The 27,907-nt window shown below is 43.6% G+C and overlaps 1 protein-coding gene across 1 annotated transcript in view; it reads left to right on the top strand.

Annotated features, from left to right (window-relative positions):
* The window catches only part of PGM5 (phosphoglucomutase 5), a 321,381-nt gene that overhangs the window by 86,983 nt on the left and 206,491 nt on the right, over positions 1-27,907 (top strand). Inside the window, exons 5-6 of the mRNA XM_077249087.1 lie at positions 7,278-7,468; positions 9,279-9,433. Coding sequence (XP_077105202.1) covers positions 7,278-7,468; positions 9,279-9,433 — 346 coding nt within the window. The remainder of the gene's footprint in view (positions 1-7,277; positions 7,469-9,278; positions 9,434-27,907) is intronic.

Here is a 27,907-nt window from a genome sequence, read left to right as displayed (position 1 = left end):
ATACCCAAGTGTGACACCATTCTAAAAACTTCACCGCTCAAGGTGCTCAAAACCATATTCAAGAAGTTTATTTACCCTTCAGGTGTTTCACAGGAATTTTTGGAATGTTTAAAAAAAAATGAACACTTAATTTTTTTTCACAAAAAATTTAATTCAGCTCCAATTTGTTTTATTTTACCAAGGGTAACAGGAGAAAATGGACCCCAAAAGTTGTTGTACAATTTGTCCTGAGTACCCAGATAACCCATATGTGGGGGTAAACCACTGTTTGGGCGCATGGCAGAGCTCGGAAGGGAAGGAGCACCATTTGACTTTTCAATCCAAAACTGGCTGGAATTGAGATGGGACGCCATGTTGCGTTTGGAGAGCCACTAATGTGCCTAAACATTGAAACCCCCAACAAGTGACACCATTTTGGAAATTAGATCCCCTAAGGAACTTATCTAGATGTGTGGTGAGCATTTTGACCCACCAAGTGCTTCACAGAAGTTTATAAAGTAGAGCCGTAAAAATAAAAAATAATATTTTTTCACAAAAATGAACATTTCGCCCCCAATTTTTTATTTTCCCAAGGTTACCACTGGCGAACTCAGTTGAGGGGTTCAAGAGAGGCCTGGATGTCTTCCTGGAGCAGAACAATATTGTATCATACAATTATTAGGTTCTGTAGAAGGATGTAGATCTGGGGATTTATTATGATGGAATATAGGAATATAGGCTGAACTGGATGGACAAATGTCTTTTTTCGGCCTTACTAACTATGTTACTATGTTACTATGTTACTATGTTACCAGAAGAAATTGTACCCCAAACATTGTTGTGCAATTTGTCCTGAGTATGCTGATACACCATATGTGGGGGTAAACCACTGTTTGGGTGCATGGCAGAGCTCGGAAGGGAAGGAGCGCCGTTTGACTTTTCAGTGCAAAATTAGCTGAAATTGAGATGGGACGCCATGTTGCGCTGGGGAGCCCCTGATGTGCCTAAACATTGAAACCCCCCACAAGTGACACCATTTTGGAAAGTAGACCCCCTAAGGATCTTATCTATATGTGTTGTGAGGGCTTTGAACCCCCAAGTGTTTCACTACAGTTTATAACGCAGAGCCGTGAAAATAAAAATTCTTTTTTTTTCCACAAAAATTATTTTTAGCCCCCAGTTTTGTATTTTCCCAAGGGTATCAGGAGAAATTGGACCCCAAAAGTTGTTGTCCAATTTGTCCTGAGTACGCTGATACCCCATATGTGGGGGGAACCACAGTTTGGGCGCATGGCAGAGCTCGGAAGGGATGGAGTGCCATTTGGAATGCAGACTTAGGTGGATTGGTCTGCAGGTGTAACGCTGCATTTGCAGAGCCCCTGATGTACCTAAACAGTAGAAACCCCCCACAAGTGACCCCATATTGGAAACTAGACCCCCCAAGGAACTTATCTAGATGTGTTGTGAGAACTTTGAACCCCCAAGTGTTTCACTACAGTTAATAACGCAGAGCCGTGAAAATAAAAAATCATTTTTTTTCCACAAAAATTATCTTTAACACCCAGTTTTGTATTTTCCCAAGGGTAACAGGAGAAATTGGTCCCCAAAAGTTGTTGTCCAATTTGTCCTGAGTACGCTGATACCCCATATGTGGGGGGAACCACCGTTTGGGCGCATGGCAGAGCTCGAAAGGGAAGGAGTGCCATTTGGAATGCAGACTTAGATGAATTGGTCTGCAGGCATCACGTTGCATTTGCAGAGCCCCTGATGTACCTAAACAGTAGAAACCCCCCACAGGTGACCCCATATTGGACATATTGGAACCTAGACCCCCAAGGAACTTATCTAGATGTGTTGTGAGAACTTTAAACCCCCAAGTATTTCACTACAGTTTATAATGCAGAGCCGTGAAAATAAAAAATCATTTTTGTCCCACAAAAATGTTTTTTTTTAGCCCCCTAAATTTTTATTTTCCCAAGGGTAACAAGAGAAATTGGACCCCAGAAGTTGTTGTCCAATTTTTCTGAGTACGCTGATACCCCATATGTTGGGATAAACCCCTGTTTGGCTGAATGGGAGAGCTCGGAAGGGAAGGAGCACTGTTTTACTTTTTCAACGCAGAATTGGTTGGAATTGAGATCGGACGCCATGTCCCGTTTGGAGTGCCCTGATGTGCCTAAACAATGGAAACCCCCAATTCTAACTGAATCCCTAACCCAAACACACCCCTAATCCCAACCACACCCCTAACCCCAACCCTAACCACACCCCTAACTCCAACACACCCCTAACCCTAATCCCAACCATAACCCTAACCACACCCCTAACCCTGACACACCCCTAACCCTAATCCCAACCGTAAATGTAATCCAAACCCTAACCCTAGCCCCAACTCTAACCCTAGCCCCAACCCTAACCCTAGCCCCAACCCTAGCCCCAACCCTAACCCTAACCCTAGCCCTAACCATAACCCTAGCCCTAACCCTAACCATAGCCCTAACCCTAATGGGAAAATGGAACTAAATACATTTTTTATTTTTCCCTAACTAAGGGGGTGATGAAGGGGGGTTTGATTTACCTTTTTAGTGGGTTTTTTATGATTGGCAGCTGTCACACACTAAAAGACAATTTTTATCGCAAACATTTTTTTCTGCATTACCACATTTTGAGAGCTATAATTTTTCCATATTTTGGTCCACAGAGTCATGTGAGGTCTTGTTTTTTGCGAGACAAGTTGACGTTTTTATTGGTAACATTTTAGGGCACATGACATTTTTTGATCGCTTTTTATTCTGATTTTTGTGAGGCAGTATGACCAAAAAACAGCTATTCATGAATTTCTTTAGGGGGTGGGGGCGGTTATACCGTTCTGTATTTGGTAAAATGGATAAAGCAGTTTTATTTTTTCGGTTCCGTACGATTACAGCGATACCTCATTTAGATTATTTTTTTATGTTTTGGCTCTTTTATGCGATAAAATTTATTTTATAGAAAAAATAATTATTTTTGCATCGCTTTATTCTGATTACTATAACTTTTTTACTTTTTCACTGATGATGCTGTATGGTGGCTTGTTTTTTGCGGGACAAGATGATGTTTTCAGCGGTACCATGGTTATTTATATCTGTCTTTTTGATCGCGTGCTATTCCACTTTTTGTTCAGCGATATGGTAATAAAGGGTTGTTTTTGCCTCGTTTTTTGGTTTTTTTTCTACGGTGTTCACTGAAGGGGTCAACTAGTGGGACAGTTTTATAGGTCGGGTCGTTACGGATGCGGCGATACTAAATATGTGTACTTTTAGTGTTTTTTTTTTATTTAGATAAAGGAATTTATTTATTGGAACAATATATATATATATATTTTATTTATTTAGGATTTTTTTTCTTTTACACATGTAAATATTTTTTTTTTAACTTTTTTACTTTGCCCCAGGGGGACATCACTTTGCTGTGCACTGTGTCAGATCAGTGATCACACAGGCACAGCAGGGAGGTTGAGCAGGCGCTTGTAAGCCACCTCCCTGCAGGACCCGGATGCAGCCCCGTGGCCATTTTGGATCCAGGGCCTGCAGGGAGGAGATGCTCGGTACAAGGTGAGCACATCGCCTTGTACCGAGGGTCTCAGGGAAGCCCGCAGGGAGCCCCCTCCCTGCGCAATGCTTCCCTATGACCCCGGAACGCTGCGATCATGTTTGATCGCAGTGTGCCAGGGGTTAATGTGCCAGGGGCAGTCCGTGACCGCTCCTGGCACATAGTGCCAGATGTCAGCTGCGATAGTCAGCTGACACCCGGCCGCGATCGGCCGCACTCCCCCCGTGAGCGCGGCTGATAGCGCTGGACATACTATCCCATCACTGGGATTTAAGTCCCAGGTCACCTTAATGGGATAGTACGTCCAATGGGATTAAGGGGTTAATACCATGTATTGCCCCCTCTAACATCAATGAAAGCTTGAAGTCTTTTGTGGTAGTTGTGAATGAGATTCTTTATTTTCTCAGATGGTAAAGCTGCCCATTCTTCTTGGCAAAACTTTACCAGTTCCTGTAAATTCCTGGGCTGTCTAGCATGAACTGCAGGCTTGAGATCTCCCCAGAGTGGCTCAATGATATTGAGGTCAGGAGACTGAGATGGCCACTCCAGAACCTTCACTTTGTTCTACTGTAGCGAATGACAAGTCGACTTGGCCTTGTGTTTTGGATCATTATCATGTTGGAATATCCAAGTACATCCCTTGTGTAGCTTCAGGGCTGATGAGTGCAAATTTGCCTCCAGTGTTTGCTGATAACATGTGCATTCATCTTTCCTTCAACTTTGACCAAGTTTCCTGTGCCTTTGTAGCTCACACATCCCAAAAACATCAGTGATCCACCTTCGTGCTTTACAGTAGGAATGTTGTTCCTTTCATCATCGGCCCTGTTGACCTCTCTCCAAATGTAATGTTTATGGTTGTGGCCAAAAAGTTCACGTTTGGTCTTATCACTCCAAATTACCTTGTTCCAGAAGTTTTGAGGCTTGTCTCTGTGCTGTTTTGTGTATTGTAGGCAATATACTTTGTGGCAGTTGTGCAGTAATGGCTATCTTCTGGCGACTTGACCATGCAGCCTATTTTTCTTCAAGTGACTCATTATTATACACCTTGAAGCAGCCACACCGCTAGTTTTCATAGAGTCCTGTATTTCAGCTAATGTTATTTGTGGGTTTTTGTTTGCATCACAAACAATTTTCCTGGCAGTTCTGGGTGACATTTCTTTTGGTCTACCTGACCGTGGTTTTGTTTTTACAGAGCCCCTGATTTTCCATTTGTTAATCACAGTTTGAATGCTGCTGACTGGCATCATCAATTCCTTGGATATCTTTTTGTATCCCTTTCCTTTTTTATACAGTTCAACTACCTTTTCCTGTAGATCTGTGTGTTGACAATTCTTTTGCTTTCCCCTTGAATCACAATCCAGAAACGTCAGTGGCTGGATGAAAGATGCAAAAGTCACACACACATACACACACACTGATTACAAGCAAACAGGTCACAGGTGAGAATGTTACCTTTAGTAACCATTCAAACCCATTTGTGTCAACTACTGTGTATGGTATCAGGCCAAAATCACCAGGGTATGTAAACTTTTGATCAGGGTCATTTGGATGTTTTGGGTTGTCATTATGATTTAGAAACAGAAATCACAGTAAATTGACAATAAATGACATAATCCAACCACTAACCATGAGTGGAGAAAAGTTTTGGTGTAAGGCTATGTGCACACGCTGCGGATTTTGCTGCGGATCCGCAGCGTATCTGCAGCTGCGGGTCCGCAGCAGCTTTCCATGCATTTACAGTACTATGTAAACCTATAGGAAACGCAATCCGCAGTGCCCATGCTGCAGAAAAAAACGTGCGGAAACGCTGTGGGTTACATTACGCAGCATGTCAATTCCTTGTGCGGATTCCGCTGTGGTTTACACCTGCTCCATAATAGGAATCCGCAGGTGTAAAACCGTAGGTGGAATCCGCACAAAATCCGCATAAAATCCGCGGTAAATCCGCAGGTAAAACACAGTGCCTTTTACCTGCGGATTTCTCAAATTCACTGCGGAAAAATCTGCAGAGCTCAAAACTACGTGTGCACATACCCTTATCATTCATGTTCTATGAAAAAAGGCCAAGAAAGCAAAAATTCTGCTGGGGTATGTAAACTTTTGAGCACAACTGTACATGAGATCATGCTGCAGCACAGGCACCTCCTCCTGCCTGCAGAAGGGCTTCCTCCCCTCACAATATTTATATATATGTGTATATATATATATATATATATATATATATATATATATATATATAATTTTTATTTATTTTTTCTTCGTTATGTAAAATAGGGGGCAGGTCACTGAGGGAACAGTGACCTGTCAGAAGCCTTAGGCTAGTTTCACATTTGCGTTTAAAAACGCAGTGTTTAAAACGCAAACGCAGGTGGTGAAAAAAACGCATGTAAACACGTGCAAACGCTTTTTTTTAGACGCATGCGTTTTCTCATGCAGTAAAAAAACGCGGCGTTTTGACGCGTTTACATGCGTTTTTTCATGCGTTTGCGTTTTTGAAACACATGCTGAGAAGTGTGTGACAGCTGTCAATCATCAAAATCATCTAGAAAACCCACTATAAATAGAAATAGCTAGGGTTGGGGTTAGGGTTAGGGTTAGGGTTAGGGGTAGGGTTAGGGTTAGGGTTATGGTTAGGATCCCTAGGGGTAGGGTTAGGGTTAGGGTTATGGTTAGGATCCCTAGGGGTAGTGTTAGGGTTAGGGTTAGGGGTAGGGTTAGGGGTAGGGTTAGGGTTATGGTTAGGATCCCTAGGGGTAGGGTTAGGGGTAGGGTTAGGGTTAGGGGTAGGGTTAGGGTTATGGTTAGGATCCCTAGGGTTAGGGTTAGGGGTAGGGGTAGGGGTAGGGTTAGGGTTTGGATCCCTTTATCACCTTGATGGTGGGGGGTGGCTTATCAGTGTGTATTCTTGTTTTTTTCTATTGAAACGCATGTGTTTAAAACGCAACCAAACGCATGTGCTTAAAATCGCATGCGTTTACATAGACAGCAATACTTTTTTTGCGGCAAAAAAACGCCTCTAGAAATTACTACATGTTGCATTTCTGCAACAAAACACAAGCATAGAAACGACGCATGAATCGTCAAACGCGGCACAACGCATAAAAAAAAGCATGCGTTTTTAATGTTGAATATAGGAAAAAAAACGCATGCGTTTTTTTGCGCTAAAACGCAGCGGCAAAAAACGCAAATGTGAAACCAGCCTTACATATGAATACTGTCTACAGGTTACTGTGTACAATCCTGCTGACAGGTTCCCTTTAACACATAATAGTACCGCATAAATACCCCCAAGTAGTAATAATACTTCCTGATTAGCCCTAAAAAGTAATTATGCCCCTGAGTTCCTTCTTATCAAATAAGAGAACAGCTGATCGGGGGGGGTGTTTCCGGGTGTCAGACCCAGACAGACGCCGTCTCAGACTTTGATGACCTATTCTAAGGATAGGTCGTCAATAAAAAGTAGTGGACAACCTCATTAAAGTGAACCTGGCAGATGATACATTCTGCCCCTGGATCAGGCAGCATGAATCAGGCACTGGCTGTATGATCTCAGCCAGTTACAGTATGTTGATGACCTATTTTAAGTAAGCCTGGTAAACCCCTTTAAATCTGACTCAGTACAAAGTACTAGTATAAAGTCTCTGTGCTCATCTTTGTATACACTGCCAAATACAGTAAAGTATGCACACGTATCATCTTTTTTCTAGTGATGGGTCCTTATGTTCGACGAATTCTCTGTGATGAGTTAGGAGCACCGGCCAATTCTGCAGTTAATTGCGTTCCTTTGGAAGACTTTGGTGGGCAGAACCCTGACCCAAACTTAACATATGCCAGTAGTCTCTTGGAGGCCATGAAAGGAGGGGAACATGGTTTTGGAGCTGCATTTGATGCTGATGGTGTAAGTAGTTCCTGTATCTGATGTTTGCTGCCAGCATTGTCTGTTGCACATAGAAGTACATGTATTTAATGTGATCAATTTTATTATGAGAGATGCCTGAGGTTTTTCAGCAATTGCAAGACCATGGCAAAAAACTTTGCCAGCAAAGTCAAACCTAGCTTTGAAATTAAATGGGTAAAATTTCTCAAGACCCAGCAAACAGTTTAAAGAGAATCTGTCACTAGGTTTTTGCTCTCTCATGTGAGAGAAACATAATGTAGGGGCAGATGCCATGATTCCAGTGATGTGTCATTTATTGAGCAGCTTGCTGTAATTTTGATAAAACCACTGATTTATCTGCTGCAGATATAGCAGTTCTCTGAATGCTAAGCACCATATAACCCCGCCCACACCACTGATTGTCAAATTTCTGTGTACACTGTGTATAGACAACCAATCAGAGATGGGGTGGGATTATACAGAGATCATGAATTTAGAGGACTACCAGTCAGCAGGTTTACTAGTCGTCTAGTGATAATCTCTTGCTGATAAAACAGTAATTTTATCAAAACTACACTAACCAGCCCAGTAAGTGACACATTGCTGTATTCAGTGTCTCTATCTCTACATTATGCTGCTCTCAGATTATGGGGCAAAAACCTGATGAGAAATTCTCTTTAAGTAAAACAGTACATATAGAGCTATCACTTTGAAAAATATCAGGTGAGATTTATGAATCTAAATGCACCAAAATAGTCTTTATATAAAGTTGTACGTTACGACTCACATGCTTGCTGAGACACATGTTGAGGACATGTCCTGTTCATTAGCAAAGGACACGTGCACAATACTTGGTCATTGTGCATGCCTCTCGGCAGGTGTGTGGGTCATAATATCATCTGCACTATTCACTTCCAATGTGGAAGTAAGTGGCTCTGGCCAGTTTTGCATTGCACAAACCATTGCCTGTTAAGTTAGGTGTTGAATTACACTATTTTGTGCTGTAAGATCCCGATGCAGTGTAATCTGAGTCAATTTAACCTTTGTTAGATCTATATATTGGTACAAGCATTGAATAATGCATTAGCCCCTGAATCCCCATAAAATAACTTTAAATCCTTTGTAGTGCAGCAGTGTCCACATTGTGCAGTGATGAGGCAGTGACCCAGAAAAGTTAAAAATAAACGTAGTTTAATGTACAAACAAAAACAAATGGTATTCTCCGGATCGCAGTTGGGAAACAAGACAGTCCATAAATGTGTCCGGTTACCTAAGTTGACCGCACCACCGTATCACGCTGCGGGGTTTCAGGAGTTTCCTCTGCTGGCCTCTGTGTTCCCTCACACAGACTGAGCTTTTGCAGAGCCGTCTGCTCTGCACATTGCAAACTCCACACTGACTCCCCCAACCCTCTGCTGCAGGGTTTTTACAAGGAACCTGTGGCCGTCGGACACCTGGAAGACCAGGCCGGGAGGAAACGGACCGCCCCACTACCTTCCTGTAGTTCATTTAAAAAATAAAAGCCCATGGCGGGTTTTCTTAAATCTGTCTTGGGCAAATAGCTTGCCCAAGACCAACACTTTTATTTTGCATTGCAATCACAGCTTTGCCTGTGACTGCAATGCACAACCGTGGTCTCAATACGCTTCTGTACGCATCCTGGGAACATATAGCGACCCTTGCATATAATACTGTTCACTGCCTCACACCTTTGTAGAACTTCATAAATTATGGTATGTAAGTATTTCAATATGATGCCTTATTTGTGCACCATTTACCCCTCAATAGATTATATTTGCTTACCAATATAAAATTTCTGCATTTTTTTCAGGACAGGTACATGATTTTAGGACAAAATGGCTTTTTTGTGAACCCTTCTGATTCCTTAGCAATTATTGCAGCCAACCTCTCCTGTGTACCATACTTTCAACAAATGGGTGTGCGAGGGTTTGGGAGGAGTATGCCTACAAGTACAGCCATCGACAAGTAAGTAACATCTTAATAGTTATTTTTAGGAAGGTTATAAGCATTCTGCCTCTTTTATATCCCACTCACAACATTCTTTTACCAAGAAATACAATGAAATGATCGCAAGATGATATTAAAAATCGTGAAATGACATTTTCTTTAAAAGGCATGTCCAGTTAAATTCGGAAAATTGCAAGGTATTTGCTGGGTGTCACAATGCTGTTGTTGGTTGTCCCAGGATCAAGGGATCCTTCCTTAATGCCAGGGGCGCCCAAGCTCACCCTATTCCCCGGATTACTTCTGTTGATGAAGATGCCGAGGCCATGTACCTTGCCTTAGCTCCTGAAACTGCCCTCTGTCTGTACCCTTCTCCACTGAGGGAAGAGGGGAGTATTAGTGTACCGTAATACACCAACCAGACTAACAAGGTAATATGAACAGGGATAAAGGAAAATTCCAGACATACAAATATACACACACATATAACAGAGGTAAACAATGGGGAGTGGAGGATTGGGTTAAACCTCCTAGTGTATCCTCACCCATCCCCTGTAGACTGTGAGCCCTCGCGGACAGGGTCCTCTCTCCTTCTGTACTTGTGTGTGCCTTGTTTTTTGCTCATGTTTATTGTATTTGTCTATATTTGCCCCTTTTCGCATGTAAAACGCCATGGAATAAATGGCGCTATAAAAATGTCTAATAATAATAATAATAATAATAAAAACCAAAGTAGGAGAAGAAGGGGAATTATCACACACTCAAAACTTTGACTTCAGCAAAGCATTTGACAAAGTATTTCACACCATCCTTATTGAAAAAATAACAAAGTATGGAATGGACAAGGCAACTGTTAGGTGGATTCATAGCTGGCTTAGTGATTGGACCCAAAGAGTGGTTGTAAATGGCTGCACATCCAGTTGGAAGAATGTCTCAAGTGGGGAACCACAGGGTTCTGTCCTGGGCCCTGTATTGTTCAACATCTTTATCAATGATTTAGATGAAGGAATTGAGGGCAAACTGATTAAATTTGCTGATGACACAAAGCTAGGAGAGATAGCTAATACTAGAGAAGAGAGAGAGAGGATTCAAAAATATATAAACTGGAGCAGTGGACAGCAACTAACAGAATGGTTTTTAACAAGGAAAAATGCAAAGTTTTACATCTGGCAATAAAAATGAAAAAAGCATATACAGAATGGGAGGAATAGGGTTAAGCAACAGCACATGTGAAAAAGACTTGTGTATACTAATAGATAGCAGACTGAACATGAGTCAACAGTGTGCAGCAAAAAAGGCAAATTCAATTCTGGGATGTATTAACAGAAGCATACAGTATAGATCACGTGAAGTTATTACTGCCCTCTACTCCTGTTTGGTCAGACCTCACCTGGAATACTGTATCCAGTTTTGGGCACCACTTTTTAAAAAAGACATCAACAAACTGGAGCGAGTTCAGAGAAGAGTGACCAGAATGGTGACCGGTCTACAAACCATGTCCTATGAGGAACGGTTACAGGATCTGGGAATGTTTAGCTTGCATAAAAGAAGAAGACTGAGAGGAGACTTAATAGCTGTCTACAAATATCTCAAGGGCTGTCACATTGTAGAAGGATCATCTTTATTCTCATTTGCCCAAGGAAAGACTAGAAGCAATGGGATGAAACTGAATGGGAGGAGACACAGATTAGATATTAGAAAAAACTAATGACTAGTTAGGGTGATCAATGAGTGGAACAGGCTGCCACTTCAATGGAAGTCTTCAAACAGAGGCTGGACAGACATCTGTCTGGGATGATTTAGTGAATCCTTCTTTGAGCAGGGAGTTGACCAGATGACCCAGGAGGTCCCTTCCAACTCTAACATTCTATGATTCTATGAAAACCTAGCAACAGTGACGGATAAATCCACCAAATGCCTTTTCCAATAATAACCTCCAGCCATGCAGCATAAGCTACCTTTGACAATGAGCTAGCCAGGGCCCAGTTTATATAGGAGATGGGAGTGGCTAAGAGTGCACAGCTGAAAGCCTAAAGGCTCCAGGAGCTCTGAACTTAGCAGATTAACCCCTACACTGCTAAAAGAAATTTACACTATTAAATATGAATGTGAAGACCTTCTAATCAGTGCATGAGTAGGAGAAATGGGACGCTGCGCTCTTCTGACTTCTCTCTGACACGGTAAATCTGAGACACTGGGGTTACACATAAGGGGCAATTTAACAATATTGGTGATTCATATGTCTGTGTTGAACTAAAAGGTTGCTGGAGGAACGTGCATAATTATTTTTGGTGCATGTGTGGGGTGTCTGTGAAACAGAAAGTAAAGTCTATGCCTGTTATGAGCTAGAATAGAGATCAGGTGCAATTTACTCTAGTTTTCTGGTTTCTCCATTAGTAAACTTGTTCCATGGTAATTGTCCACACCATTTTTTCTAAACTATGCCAAGTTTTTATAAAAGCCCAGTTTTTTTTGTCAAATACCCCTTGTGCCAAATTTATCAACTTTCTGATAACAGAAAACTGGAGTGGAGGGATAATAAATTGCTCCCAAGTGGTATTTACACTGCAAGATGATCGTCAAATGCTTGTTCTTTGGGTGAAATGATCTTTGGTGCAGCACAAAAGTTTCAGCGGTGCATCTTCCCGTGTAAACAAACTCGCACTGCCGAGAACTGTGGCAGCCTAGGCTCATTAAGTATTGATGAGCGAGTGTACTCATTGCTCGGGTTTTCCCGAACACGCTTGGGTGACCTCCGAGTATTTATGACTGCTCGGAGATTTAGTTTTCATTGTGGCAGCTGAATGATTTACAGCTATTAGCCAGGCTGAGTACTTGTGGGGGTTGCCTGGTTAATAGGGAATCCCCACATGTAATCAAGCAGGCTAGTAGCTGTAAATCATTCAGCTGCCGCGATGAAAACTAAATCTCCGAGCAGTCATAAATACTCGGAGGTCACCCAAGCGTGTTCGGGTAAACCCGAGCAACGAGTACACTCGCTCATCACTACTCAATGAGCCTAGGCTGCCACAGTTCTCGGCAGTGCGAGTTTGTTTACACGGGAAGATGCACCGCTGAAACTTTTGTGCAAAAACGCATACACAACACAAACCAGGTAAAAAAAATTAAAAAATCGCAGTATTCTCACCTACCGGCGTCCCGCAGAGCGATACTCCCAGCAGCTAGCGTTCCTAGTAATACATTGCGAAATCTCGCGAAAAGTCGCTGTCTTGTGAGACCGCGACTTCTCGCGAGGTTTCGCAATGTATTACTAGGAAGTAACGCTAGCTGCCGGGAACATCGGTGACGCTGCGCGAGACTCCGGTAGGTGAGAATACTGCGATTTTTTATTTTTTCTATTATTTTTAACATTATATCTTGTTACTGTTGATGCTGCATAGGCAGCATCAATAGTAATAAGAGAAAGAGGGCGAGCGAGAGAGAATTTCCCTGAAGGGAAATTCTTCTACGCATGCTCTCTTTGAAAAGGCGGGACCCGTCGCTGGATTCCTGCTTTTCACAGGCAGCGACGCATCCTGCGCCCATAGGCTACTATTGTAGCCAGTCACGGGCAGCGCAGGATGCGTTGCTGACCAATTTTCCGACGTGCAGAAATAACGTTCCTCTGAACGTTTTCTCTGCCCGATGGACCGTTTTTTTTTATGCAGGATCCAGTGAAAGACTGATGAAATGGATGGCCATCCATCACAATCCATTGCTAGTACAAGTCTATGGGAAAATGCAGGATCCTGCAAATTCTTTTGCAGGATCCTGCATTCTCAAAAAAAGACGGATTGTGACGGGAGCTGAAAGACGGAAGTGTGAAAGAGGCCTTACACAAATATTAAAATAGACTTGGATGTGTCAATGTATCTTTGTATTGAGTAATATAAGTACATTTAGCCTCTATGATCAGTTCTTAGGAATTATGGCTATAGGGACAACACTGCTTTGTGACTAAATGGTGTATGTCACGGGTGGACATACAGCATGTGCAGCCTGTGCAGCTGCATCGGGGCCCAGAGGCTCCAGGGGGGCCCCTGCAGGGCGGCTAATAATGAGGGCTCTGGGGGGCTCCTGGCCAGATTGCCCTCATGTGCAGTAGGCAGGGAGAGATCCCTGCAGCTCCACTGCCTACAAGAGAAAATGACAGCGGAGCTGCAGCGATCCATCATGCTTCCTGTCACAGCAGTCAGCGGCACGGCTGGATGACATCATCATTCAGCGCCGCAGCCGCTGTGCCAGTAAGAGGAAGCTGACAGTGATGCTGCTGCTGCAGGAGAGCATGCGGAGAGGTCAGTGGTGCTGTGTGTGTGTGTGCTCGTGCGTGCACTGCGGGGGAACATGCAGAGAGGTGAATGGTGCTGTGTGTGTGTAGGTGGAGGAGGGCAATGATGGGATGACGGAGAGGGCAATGATGTGAGTGGTAGGGGAGAAAAGGGGTGGTGGGGGAGTAGGAAATGATGGAGGTGGTGGAATTGGGAAATGATGGGGTGGTGGGGAGGACGAAATGATGGAGGTGGTGGAATGGGCAATGATGATGGTGGTGGAAAGGACAATGATGGTCATGGTGGAAAGGGCAATAATGGGGAGGAGGAGGAAATGATGGAGGCGGTAGGATAGGCAATGATGGGGTGGTGGGGGAGAAAGCAATGATGGCGGTGGTGGAAAGGACAATGATGGTTGTGGTGGAAATAGCGATAATGGGGGTGGGGGGGAGGAAAGGATGAAGGTGGTGGAATGGGCAATGATGGGGAGTTGGGGGAGAAGGCAATAATGAGGATAGGGGAAAGGACAATGATGGGATGCAGAGGAAGGAGGACAATGAGGGGTGTGGGGGATTGGGAAGGGAGGAAGAGGTATTTATAAAGGATTTAGGAACGGGGAGATAGAGGAAGATATTATTATCACTTATTATGTTTAACACAGTCCCTTAGTATATAGTGTGCTCAGTTATTATACATTGCATAGTCCCTTAGTATATAGTGTACTCACTTATTATGTATAACGCCATCCTTAGTTACATAGTTTCCTCTTTAATTATGTATAACACCGTCCCTTATTACATACCATCCTCTCTAGTTATATATGATGCCTTCCCTTATTATATAGCTTCCTCTGCTGTAATGTAAAGTGCTGTCTCTTACATAGTGTATTCTTGTTATTTTTGTTATTCACAGCATCCTCTTTTATTACATAGCCCGCTCTCTTGTTAGATCTAAAATGACGGCTGATGGAGGAGCCGGTGACAAGACTACCAGTCCATCATCTCCTCCATTAGAAAAGAAGCTTTCATATGCTCCATCAGCCATCATTGCATTACACAGCTAACAAGACAGGACAGTATGTAATAAAAAACAAGAGGGCTCTATATAATCCAATATGTAAGGGACGGTGCTGTACATAGCAAGAGAGGGCACTGTATAAGGGACAGCAATATACATAATAAAGGAGACTATGTAATATATATGCATGTATTTGTGTGAAAAAAGTGTGAAACAACTGAACTTATAACTTTTTTGTTAAGTATATAATTCCACATGTGTTAATTCATAGTTTTGATGCCTTCAGTGTGAATTTACAATTTTCATTGTCATGAAAATACAGAAAAATCTTTAAATGTGAAGGTGTGTCCAAACTTTTGGTCTGTACTGTATATATATATATATATATATATATATATATATATATATATATATATATATATATATATCTAATATATAAAGCTGAATGTGTGTGTGTGTGTGTGTGTGTGTATGTATGTATGTGTGTGTGTATGTCCGGGATTGGCATCTGCACCGTCGCAGCTACAGCCACAAAATTTTGCACACGTCTGGACTGACATTTTGTCACACGTCTGGACCCCGAGAGCGTCATAGGCTATGTTGTGAGGTGAAATTTTAACCCTACGCTTTCCAATTCACCAAACAATTTTGCTCCTATCTACATAATGGGGAAAAAGTGAAAGGAAAAGTGTTGGAGGCAAATTGACAGCTGCCAGATGTGAACAAGGGGGACTTAAAGAATGAGAGCGATGGCGCCAAAGAGTATATACCGTACAGTTGCTAAGGTGGGGCCCCAACATGGGATACTCACCACACATGGGGATATGAACACACACACAAAATGCGCCACACACTACCACGTGCTTGAACACATATACCACCCTCAGCACACATTTCACCACACATACACCAACCTCGCCACTTAAAAGTCAAAACACAAAAGTCACCACTCAAAACTCGCCACACGCAAAATTCGCCACATGCAAAACTCGCCACATGCAAAACTAGGCTCACGCAAAACTAGCCACACGTGCAAAACTCACCTCATGGAAAACTCGCCACACGCAAAACTTGCACACGCGGAAAAATTGGCACATGCACAAAAGTTGCAACACATGCAAAAGTTGCCTCACACAAAACTTGCACATACTCAAAATGCAACACACATAAAGCTCACCACGCTCAATACTCGCCATGTGCAAAACTTGCTGCACACAACTTGTTACACTAACCTGTCACATACAACTCGACACACAAAAAGTTGCTACACGCATGTCGCCACACAAAACTCATCTCACAAAAGTCTCTACATGCATGTCGCCACACGCAACTCAACACACACAACGTGACACTAGAAACTCGCCCTAAAACACACACAAGTCTGGTATTATCCTTCAAAAATAAAAATCTGATTAATAAGCAGACAAACTACAAGAGCAACAAATGTACCATATTGGAAATACGGCAGCCGTCAGTCACATGACCTGTCTATTATGTGTATATGTGAGCTAATATATACTGCCAGGGGGGAGGGCTTCCTGTAGGCTGGGGATTTATCAGGCTGACAATTTAGCTTACAAATACTGAGGTAAAAATACTGACCAAATAATGTGTGAACGAGGTCTAATACAGGAGGAGATGACATACAGGTACATACTATATACAGGGGAGATGACACACAGGTATATACTATATACAGGAGCAGATGACTCAAAGGTATATACTATATACAGGAGGAGATGACTTACAGGTATATACTATATACAGGAGGAGATGAACATACAGGTATATACTATATATAGGAGGAGGTGACATACAGGTATATACTATATACAGGAGGAGATGACACACATATATACTATATACAGGAGGAGATGACATACATCAGGTATATACTATATAAAAGAGGAGATGACTCATAGGTATATAGAGGAGGAGATGACATACAGCAGGTATATACTATATACAGGGGAGATGACATACAGGTATATACTATATACAGGAGATGACATACAGGTATTACTATATATAGGAGGAGATGACATACAGGTATATACTATACACAGGAAGAGATGACACATAGGTATATACAATATACAGGAGGAGATGACATACAGCAGGTATATACTATTTACAGGGGAGATGACATGCAGGTATATACTATATACAGGGGAGATGACATACAGGTATATACTGTATACAGGAGATGACATACAGATGTATACTATATATAAGGGAGATGACAAACATGTATATACTGAGGGGAAAATGAGAGGTGTGATGTGAAAATGAGAGGTGTGAGGTGAAAATGAAAAGGTGTGAGTGCAAAATGAGAGGAGTGAGGGAAAATAGTGGAGTGATCGGAAAATGACAGATGTGAGGTCGAAATGACAAGTGTTAGTGGGGAATGAGAGGAGTGAGGGGGGAATGAGAGGTGTGAGGGAGAAAATGAGAGATGTGGGGGGAAAATGAAAGATGTGAGGGGGGAAATGAGAGGCGTGATGGGAAAATAAGAGAAGTGAGGTGCTATAACTAACCACAGATATTTACTATGCCCAGGCAACGCCGGGCTCTTAAGCTAGTATTTATATATATATATATATATATATATATATATGTATATATATATATATATATATATATAACAAAAAGCAGCACCAAAAGAAAAGAAAGGGTGCAAAAAATCCTTCCAGGTGTGTGCCAAACCTCATGCTATTATCCAGAAAAATGAAGGTAGCACTCCAATAGAAAAAATATGTGTGATTTATTGGCCCATGTGCGACATTTTAGTCCAGGGTTTGGACCTTTCTCAAGCCTTAAGAAAGGTCCACTTCCTGGACTGAAACATCGCACATGGGCCAATAAATCACACATATATATATATATATATATATATATATATATATATATATATATATACATATATATATATATATATATATATATAGTACTTGGACACACCTTCTCATTTAAAGATTTTTCTGTAAAATGAAAATTGTACATTCACACTGAAGGCATCAAAACTATGAATTAAAACATGTGGAATTATATACTTAACAAAAAAGTGTGAAACAACTGAAAATATGTCGTATATTCTAGGTTCTTCAAAGTAGCCACTTTTTGCTTTGATGAATGCTTTGCACACTCTTGGCATTCTCTTCATGAGCTTCAAGAGGTAGTCACCGGGAATGGTCTTCCAACAATCTCAAAGGAATTCCCAGAGATGCTTAGCACTTGTTGGCCCTTTTGCCTTCACTCTGCGGTCCAGCTCACGCCAAACCATCTCGATTGGGTTCAGGTCTGGTGACTCTGGAGGCCAATTCATCTGGCGTAGCACCCCATCACTCTCCTTCTGGGTCAAATAGCCCTTACACAGCCTGGAGGTGTGTTTGGGGTCAGTGTCCTGTTGAAAAATAAATGATGGTCCAACTAAACGCAAACCGGATGGAATAGCATGCCGCTGCAAGATGCTGTGGTAGCCATGCTGGTTCAGTATGTTAGGGTTTGGCGGAACGCACCGAATATATATTTATAGAGTAATCGGTGAGTTCGCAACCCGGGGTCCACCGTGCAGGAGTAAAACCCGCTGCTAGTAACAAACGGTACTATATGGCGGTATAAGTGAACTCTGTTACTTCACAGAGTCACTAAAGACAAGAGAACGCTGCGCCCTGTTAACCTCACAGAGGAACACAGCTACCAAATAGAGTGAACAGTGGTCATGCAGTCAGAATAGTACATGCAAAACTCCTCACCAGAGGTGCCGGTATTCTATGGGCTTATTTCAGCTGGGCCCTGAAACCACTCACACAAAACTCCTCACCAGAGGTGCCGGTATTCTAGGGGCTTATTTCAGCCAAACCCTGAAACCACATACACATGACCACACTGGCGCAGAACACATAAGTTAGTTGATACTAGCAGTGTGGCCATGCAAACCTTTTATAGCTGCAGCAACTTCAGGACCTTCCTAGAAGACCAATGGGAGTTGCTGCAGTACCTGAGCAACTTCAGGACCTTCGTAGAGGACCAATTGGAGCTGCTGCAGTACCTGAGCATGTGACCCCCAACCTCCAATGAGAGGTCTTACCCTGGGCATGCTCAGAAGGGGAAAAGCAGGATTTAGTCCCAGAGACGTCTGCTCGCCGCTGACCAGTACTGGTTACAATGGCTGAACCTGGAAAGGCAGCTATAATCATCCGCACTGTATCAAGCTGAGCCAGACACTGGGACCAACGTCTCCGCTGAGCAGGCTCAACTGTGGCTCAACTGTGGCTGGAGAAGAATGGGAGACCGCAGCGGAGATGGCTCGAGATTCCTCCTGTGCAGAGGCGGGAACTCGATCCCTAACACAGTATGCCTTAAATTTTGAATAAATCCCCAACAGTATCACCAGCAAAGCACCCCCACACCATCACACTTCCTCCTCCATGCTTCACGGTGGGAACCAGGCATGTCCATCCGTTCACCTTTTCTGCGTCGCACAAAGACACAGTGGTTGGAACCAAAGATCTCAAATTTGGACTCATCAGACCAAAGCACAGATTTCCACTTGTCTAATGTCCATTCCTTGTGTTCTTTAGCCCAAACAAGTCTCTTCTGCTTGTTGCCTATCCTTAGCAGTGGTTTCTTAGCAGCTATTTTACCATGAAGGCCTGCTGCACAAAGTCTCCTCTTAACAGTTGTTGTAGAGATGTGTCTGCTGCTAGAACTCTGTGTGGCATTGACCTGGTCTCTAATCTGAGCTGCTGTTAACCTGCGATTTCTGAGGCTGGTGACTCGGATAAACTTATCCTCAGAAGCAGAGGTGACTCTTGGTCTTCCCCTCATGGGGCGGTCCTCATGTGAGCCAGTTTCTTTGTAGCGCTTGATGGTTTTTGCCACTGCACTTGGGGACACTTTCAAAGCTTTCCCAATTTTTCGGACTGATTGACTTTCATTTCTTAATGTAATGATGGTCACTCGTTTTTCTTTACTTAGCTGCTTTTTTCTTGCCATAATACAAATTCTAACAGTCTATTCAGTAGGACTATCAGCTGTGTATCCACCAGACTTCTGCACAACACAACTGATGGTCCCAACCCCATTTATAAGGCAAGAAATCCCACTTTTTAAACCTGACAGGGCACACCTGTGAAGTGAAAACCATTCCCGGTGACTACCTCTTGAAGCTCATCAAAAGACTGTCAAGAGCAAAGCAGTCATCAAAGCAAAAGGTGGCTACTTTGAAGAACCTAGAATATAAGACATAATTTCAGTTGTTTCACACTTTTTTGTTAAGTATATAACTCCACATGTGTTAATTCATAGTTCTGATGCCTTCAGTGTGAATGTACAATTTTCATAGTCATGAAAATACAGAAAAATCTTTAAATGAGAGGGTGTGTCCAAACTTTTGGTCTGTACTGTACATATATATATATATATATATATATATATATATATATATATATATATATACACTCACCGGCCACTTTATTAGGTACACCATGCTAGTAACGGGTTGGACCCCCTTTTGCCTTCAGAACTGCCTCAATTCTTCGTGGCATAGATTCAACAAGGTGCTGGAAGCATTCCTCAGAGATTTTGGTCCATATTGACATGATGGCATCACACAGTTGCCGCAGATTTGTCGGCTGCACATCCCAAAGATGCTCCATACAAGGCAGGATGGATCCATGCTTTCATGTTGTTTACGCCAAATTCTGACCCTACCATCCGAATGTCGCAGCAGAAATCGAGACTCATCAGACCAAGCAACATTTTTCCAATCTTCTACTGTCCAATTTCGATGAGCTTGTACAAATTGTAGCCTCAATTTCCTGTTCTTAGCTGAAAGGAGTGGTACCCGGTGTGGTCTTCTGCTGCTGTAGCCCATCTGCCCCAAAGTTCGACGCACTGTGCATTCAGAGATGCTCTTAGGCCTACCTTGGTTGTAACGGGTGGCGATTTGAGTCACTGTTGCCTTTCTATCAGCTCGAACCAGTCTGCCCATTCTCCTCTGACCTCTGGCATCAACAAGGCATTTCCGCCCACAGAACTGCCGCTCACTGGATTTTTTTTCTTTTTCGGACCATTCTCTGTAAACCCTAGAGATGGTTGTGCGTGAAAATCCCAGTAGATCAGCAGTTTCTGAAATACTCAGACCAGCCCTTCTGGCACCAACAACCATGCCACGTTCAAAGGCACTCAAATCACCTTTCTTCCCCATACTGATGCTCGGTTTGAACTGCAGGAGATTGTCTTGACCATGTCTACATGCCTAAATGCACTGAGTTGCCGCCATGTGATTGGCTGATTAGAAATTAAGTGTTAACAAGAAGTTGGACAGGTGTACCTAATAAAGTGGCCGGTGAGTGTATATATATACAGTATATATTACCTGAAGAGCCCGGCATTGTCCGGGCATAGTATATAGTATCTAACCATGGTTAGCTATAACAAATTAGGATGATTATATTGCACATAAAAACAATTCACATCATATAGTCAACACTACAGATTTGCAGCACAAATTAACTAAACGATTGCCTAAGTATTGATAGTATTTTATTTTCAACTCATTCAAGAGCCTTTTGGTTAAACAACATTTTTGGTTTTTCCTTCCGATGCAAAGATGAACAGATTTTTTGCAGTTCCAACTCTTGAACAGGCCAAGTAAAGTTGACCATGAGAAAAGCATGGAGATTGCAAATCGACCACTACTACTTTCAAGGACTGTCCATAAGCCTTGTTAATGGACATTGCAAATGCCAGTCAAACCGGAAACTGGAGGCGTTTAAAATCAAAAGGCAAATCAGATGGAATGAGTGGAATTCTTGGAATGAAAAGGTCCTCTCCTTTGGCACATCCTATTTCTGAGATGTGTATCTAATCCTATCCTGTGTGATACCGTCTGCTGAGCTGTGTATCTCATTCTATCCTGTATGATACTGTCTTCTGAGCTGTGTATATAATCCTATCCTGTTTGTTACTGTCTGCTGAGCTGTGTATCTAATCCTATCCTGTGTGATACTGTCTTCTGAGCCGTGTATTTAATCCTATCCTGTGTGATACAATCTGCTGAGTCATGTATCTAATCCTGTCCTGTGTGATTCTGTCTGCTGAGCCATGTATCTAATCCTATGCTGTGTGATAGTCTGCTGAGTCGGATGTCTAATCCTATCCTGTGTGATACTGTCTGCTGAGCTGTGTATCTAATCCTATCCTGTGTGATACTGGGCTCCCCCTGCAATCTGTGTCAGAGGGTGGTCTGTGTCGGCACGGTAATACATTGTTATTTCCAGCTTTACAGAAGGACGATGACACCATAGAAATGATAAGAATAATAGACCTCAGTTATCACAACTGTCTACAAGGAAAACTTTTGCTCATAGCAACCAATCACAGCTCAGTTTCTTATAAACAGCTCTGGTGAAATGAAAGATGCTTAGTGATTGGTTGCTATGTGGAGTGGCCGTGGTCGATACATACACACACAGATACATACACTCATTTTTATATATATACAGGGTGGTCCAAAAGTAGGTGGACAGTATGTATAATAGGGTTATGAAGGGGGAGATTTATCAAACATAGTGTAAAGTGAAACTACTGTAACTCAGTTGCCCTTAGCAACCAATCAGATTCCACTTTTCATTCTTCACAGACTTTTTGGAAAATGAAATGTGGAATCTGATTGGTTACTAATGGCAACTGAGTCAGTTTCACATATCCAGTTTTCACAGATAAATCTCCCCCAAATCTGTTTTCTTTTCAGATAATTCAGATAACCCATAATGGCAACTAATTTAAATACAAATCAAAGAAAATGGATTTTAAAAGAGTATTGGAAATCTCAAAATGCTAAAACAGTTAGAGCAAATTGGGTTGAAACATTTGGTACTCAAGCCCCAAAGAGACAAACCATTTACTGCATTCGTGACAAATTCGATGCCAGTGGCTCAATAATTAATGCTCCAAAAACTGGTCGACCCAAAACAGCCTGTACAGAAAATAATAAACAACTTGTTGCTGAAACATTTGTTCAGAGTCCAAAAATTCCACCAGAAGAGTCTCTTTAGAATTGGGAATTTCACGAGCTTCCATCATGCGAATCCTGAAATCTATTGGGTGGAAAGCTTATTGTCCACGTCTAATTCATGGTTTATTGGAGGATGATCCAGACAGGCGGCTGCAATTTAGTGAGATTATGCTTAACGAAATTGAAGAAAATCCAGTACCATATTTTCTGGTGTATAAGACGACTGAGCGTATAAGACAACCCCCAACGTTTCCATATAAAATATGGAATTTGGGATATACCTGCCGTATAAGACGGGGGTCATCTTATACTCCCAGTCATCTTATACGGCGTGTGGTTCCCAGGGTCTGGAGGAGAGGAGACTCTCCTTCAGGCCCTGGGATCCATATTCATGTAAAAAATAAAGAATAAAAAAAAATATATTGATATACTCACCCCTCCGACGGACCCTGGACCTCAGCGGTGCAAGCGTCTGCCTCTGTTCCTAAGAATGCAGTGAGTGAAGGACCTGCGATGACGTCGCGGTCACGCGACCGCTCACGTGACCGCTCATATGACCGCGACGTCATCGAAGGTCCTTCACTCACTGCATTCTTAGGAACGGAGGCAGACGCTTGCACCGCTGAGGTCCAGGGTCCGTCGGAGGGGTGAGTATATCCATATTTTTTATTTTTATTCTTTATTTTTTTTACATGAATATGGATCCCAGGGCCTGAAGGAGAGTCTCCTCTCCTTCAGACCCTGGGAACCATCCAGGCACCCGTACCCGGCGTATAAGACGACCCCCGACGTTTAGGACAATTTTTAGGGGTTAAAAAGTCGTCTTATATGCCGGAAAATACAGTAATTTTAGATAACATTATGTGGAGTGATGAAGCTTCTTTCAAATTATCTGGCCATATTAACAGACATAATTGTGTTTACTGGTATAATGAGAACATGCATTTAACATTAGAGCCACAACAAAATGAGTCTGGTGTCAATGTTTAGGGTGGTATTTCAAGTTTTGATGTTTTTCAACCATTTTTTTTTATGGAGCAGTCACTTGAGATAAGTTTCTCGAAATTCTAATGAATTAAGTTGTTCCCCAGTTACAGCAACAGCCTAATTCAAATGACCTTTATTTCCCACAAGATGGGGCCCCTCCACATTATTCAAGAGTAGTCCGTGAGTATCTTGATGAACCATTTCCTAATAAATGGATTGGCCAAAGAGGCCCACTTGAATGGCTGGCACATTCACCAGACTTGACCCCAATGGATTTTTTCTTTTGGGGAGTACTCAATGACAAAGTTTATAGTCGAAAACCAAAAAGTGTCAGTGATTTGAAAAATGACATAAGAGATGCATTTCAAGAAATTAATATGCAGCGCCCCAGAGTCCTGGTCGTTGCAGTACTGACGCTCCGCCACTAAGAGGAGTGATGGTACGTCTGATGGCACTAAAGGAGTTCACCTGACCAGGTATCACAGTCACACATTACACTTCACACTCTGGCCACCAGGGGGAGCAAAGGGTTCTATGTATTAGGCCACTCCTCACAATCTGGTAAAACTGGGGGCTGGATAGGAAGTTAGAGAGAAGCTGACTGGGTTTTGCCCAGGCAACATCCTGTGGCAGAGGGTGTTGCGGGGAAGATTCAGGGGGGTCTCTGTCAGGGGTGGGATCCTGACAGCGGCCTAGCGAAAAGGACAGAACGTTACGGAGCCGCGCCTGCACCCGTTGCGGTGGCATCCTAAGAAAGGACACGAAGCAAGGTTTATTGTGGAGAAGTGAGAAACGAGATCACAGCACAAAGGAGAATAGAACCAGTAGGAGTTGTGCCTTAAGATCGTGGCAACATCCTACTGAGGCGCGTAGCTGGTGGCCGGAACACCGAGGAAGTATTGGGCTCCAAGCATTACTTCAAACAGCGGCAGGACAGTTAATTATAGGTTGGCTGTCTCACCTAAATCACCTAAGCAGACATAGGAGGCAATTGTGGGAGAGGGGCGTCTCTAGGGTCCCAGAATAACTCCAGGCCTACCCATCATACGGGTGCATCCTAGCCATATCATCTGGGGGACGGAGAAGAACATCAGAACAGAAACGATAGTTGTGAGGAAGAACATCAGAAACAGACACAACAGTTGTGAGGACTATCCCGTGGTGCTCAGCTGGGAGGTACTACAACACACAGGCGCTAGAAGGTAGACACTGATTTCCACCTGCAAAGGAAACTCTGGATGTGCCTTCGGACTGGCTGGTCTCAGCCAGCCCTGTTAGCAGTGCTCTGGATTGCGGATCCTGAAGCCTTCAGTAAAGAGGTTAAGAGACTGCAACCCTGTGTCCTCGTTATTCATCGCACCTTGCACCACGCACCATCATCACATCTTTCATTGGACGCCCCTTAGCAGGGTCATGGACCGGGTCTAGCCACCGTGACAACCCCAGGACCGAGACAGAGAGAGGCCCGGTACCGAGTACCCCGCGGCCCTGCATCTGGGGGCGCTCCAACTTGGCGTCACGAACAGGATCTACTTAAGCCTGAAGAATCAGGTCATGTGTGCCTTGGAACTGTGTCTGAATTGTGCTTGAACCGTCATTTATTGCAAAGACTGTGTATTGCTATTGCCGCAAAAGATTCCCGCCAAAACCGCCGCCATTACAGCGCTACGAGGATCGCAGGAGAAGAAGAAGGGTGTGGATTTGTGGGCGTGAACAAGCTGAAGAGCGCGAAGAACGATGGCCGCCCAGTCTAAGTATTGCTTTATCCTGAGGACGTGTCCGTCAGCAGCTGAGGTCCGCCTCCTCATTCTCTATAGAGGGTGGAGACCATGGAGACGGGGCTGCCCCCGAAAGAGAGCGCGGGAAGAAGATGCAAAGGAGGGGACAAAGATGGCGACTTCCAGGACACCGCATGGGGACGACCCGGCCCGGCGCAGGGCTGCATCACCCGCAGCAGTCCCGGATTCACCGCTGCTGCAGGGACTGGCCACAGTGGAGCTGCCGATGGGGAGGCCCAGCAGACAGTCGCCTGATGACTGGGTAGCCGCAGCCAAAGCCCAGCAGCTGGCGCGCTGCCGAGAGGTCCACGCTCGCGTGAGTTCCCGGTTGGGCCATCCGATGGAGATCTGCCTGTCCCCTGCGTCCCCCACTCTGTCCGATCCGACCGCGGCAGACCCACAAACCCTGCCGGTGGGTCGTGAGCCACGGGAGATGGACCTGAGGATCTTGCCAGTGACGGAACACCAACGACACCTGGTGGCGGCGTGGAGGAAGCAGCCCCGACCTGCGACCCCGATCGACCTAACGGGTGATGTGCAGGTCCCACCATCGAAGTGGGGTGTGGTGGTCATCTTTAACTCCCAGGAAGAAAGGGGAGTCATCCAGGAGATTGGGGAGCCACTAAAGGTCCCCGTCACCTGGAGCGAGGTGGAGCCTTACTATGGAGAGATCGATGCGGATCGCGACCTGGAACCCGGGGATGCCGTGACCTACACCCGGTGGCAAAGAGGGACCGGTTGGTCGGCCCGGGGCATCCAGCGGTGCGTAACCCTTCAGGCCGCCACTGAGACTCAGGGGACCGTACCCGTTGCGGGAAAGATGACAGAAGCCCCTGCTACGGACCATCAGGCTGCCCAGACCCATCGTTTGACTGTGGGTCCCACCCGTTCTCGGCTGAGAAGGGTGATCGGTGAGGTGAAGCCACTATCGCCAGAACCAGAGTAAGCCTCAAAGCCATGATACTGTAAATAGTTAACTGTTTGTCTTCCTGATGTTTTGCTGCTTTAAACCCGACCAGGGTTATTCTTAAAGGGATCCCTTTGTTTACCCGGGATCCCTATTGTTTTTGCTTTTTGTTTTGTTCATCATTGTTTACAAAGACTGCCGAATCATGGACGGTGAATGTTTCACAAACTGTGTTGTAAATAGTTTGCACCTTCTTAAAGGTGCCCCCTACTGGTTTTACAAAAAGGAGAACTTTTTGAAGAGACTGTTCTTGAATACAGCGCAGAAGTTCTTGCCTTAAACGGACTTGCAGATAAAGGGTCTGCACTACTTCCAAAGAGACTTGGTCCCCTCTTAAAGGGAATGTTCATGTGTTGCACTTAAGTATACTGTTGCCTTAAGAAAAAGTTGGATTGTAATAATGTTTACATAGGGATAGTATGTAGTTAGTTAGATAGCAATAGGAATTGTTTAATGATGTTACTAGAGATTGAGGACAGGAAAGAGTTGAAAGCCGAATTTCAATAAAGTGAACCCGTAGGGGTTAATGAGTCCTCCTGGAAACCATAGAGAGATGGTTGATTGATCTTATACTGTGAATAAAAATTGAGCTAATAGAAGAAAAGAGGCAGTAGGCCTGGACGAGTAGCCAGGCGGTCCTGCATGTTCAAAGTAAAAGTGTTGTATTTAGAAAATAAAGACAAAGTTAATTTATATCTTAGGGTTTTATAGTAGGCCTTTAGTGGGTTCAGCTTATACGCCCTTAAAGGAAAAGTTAAATTATTGTTCAATAATTTGCACTTAGTAGATAGAATACCCGGCTGGGTAATGATGGTTATTTATAGTCGAGTTAGTCATAAGTGTTATTTATAACCTTGAGAAAAAATGTAAATATGTTTCTGTTTGTAACGTTCAAGTGTCCTCACCTCCCATAAAGAGAAGCACTGTTAAATTTTCTTGTTCATTTCATTTAAAAATTTTGTATGTCTTTTGCTAACATGTATTGTTGTTCTTCTTCCCAGTCCGAGAGTACTGGATTTAACCGGGGGGGAGTGCAGCGCCCCAGAGTCCTGGTCGTTGCAGTACTGACGCTCCGTCACTAAGGGGAGTGATGGTACGTCTGATGGCACTAAAGGAGTTCACCTGACCAGGTATCACAGTCACACATTACACTTCACACTCTGGCCACCAGGGGGAGCAAAGGGTTCTATGTATTAGGCCACTCCTCACAATCTGGTAAAACTGGGGGCTGGATAGGAAGTTAGAGAGAAGCTGACTGGGTTTTGCCCAGGCAACATCCTGCGGCAGAGGGTGTTGCGGGGAAGATTCAGGGGGGTCTCTGTCATGGGTGGGATCCTGACAGCGGCCTAGCGAAAAGGACAGAATGTTACGGAGCCGCGCCTGCACCCGTTGCGGTGGCATCCTAAGAAAGGACACGAAGCGAGGTTTATTGTGGAGAAGTGAGAAACGAGATCA

The sequence above is a fragment of the Ranitomeya variabilis genome, chromosome 1 (genome assembly GCF_051348905.1).
Source record: "Ranitomeya variabilis isolate aRanVar5 chromosome 1, aRanVar5.hap1, whole genome shotgun sequence".
Lineage (NCBI taxonomy): Eukaryota > Metazoa > Chordata > Amphibia > Anura > Dendrobatidae > Ranitomeya > Ranitomeya variabilis.
This window is presented reverse-complemented; position numbering and strand designations above follow the sequence as displayed.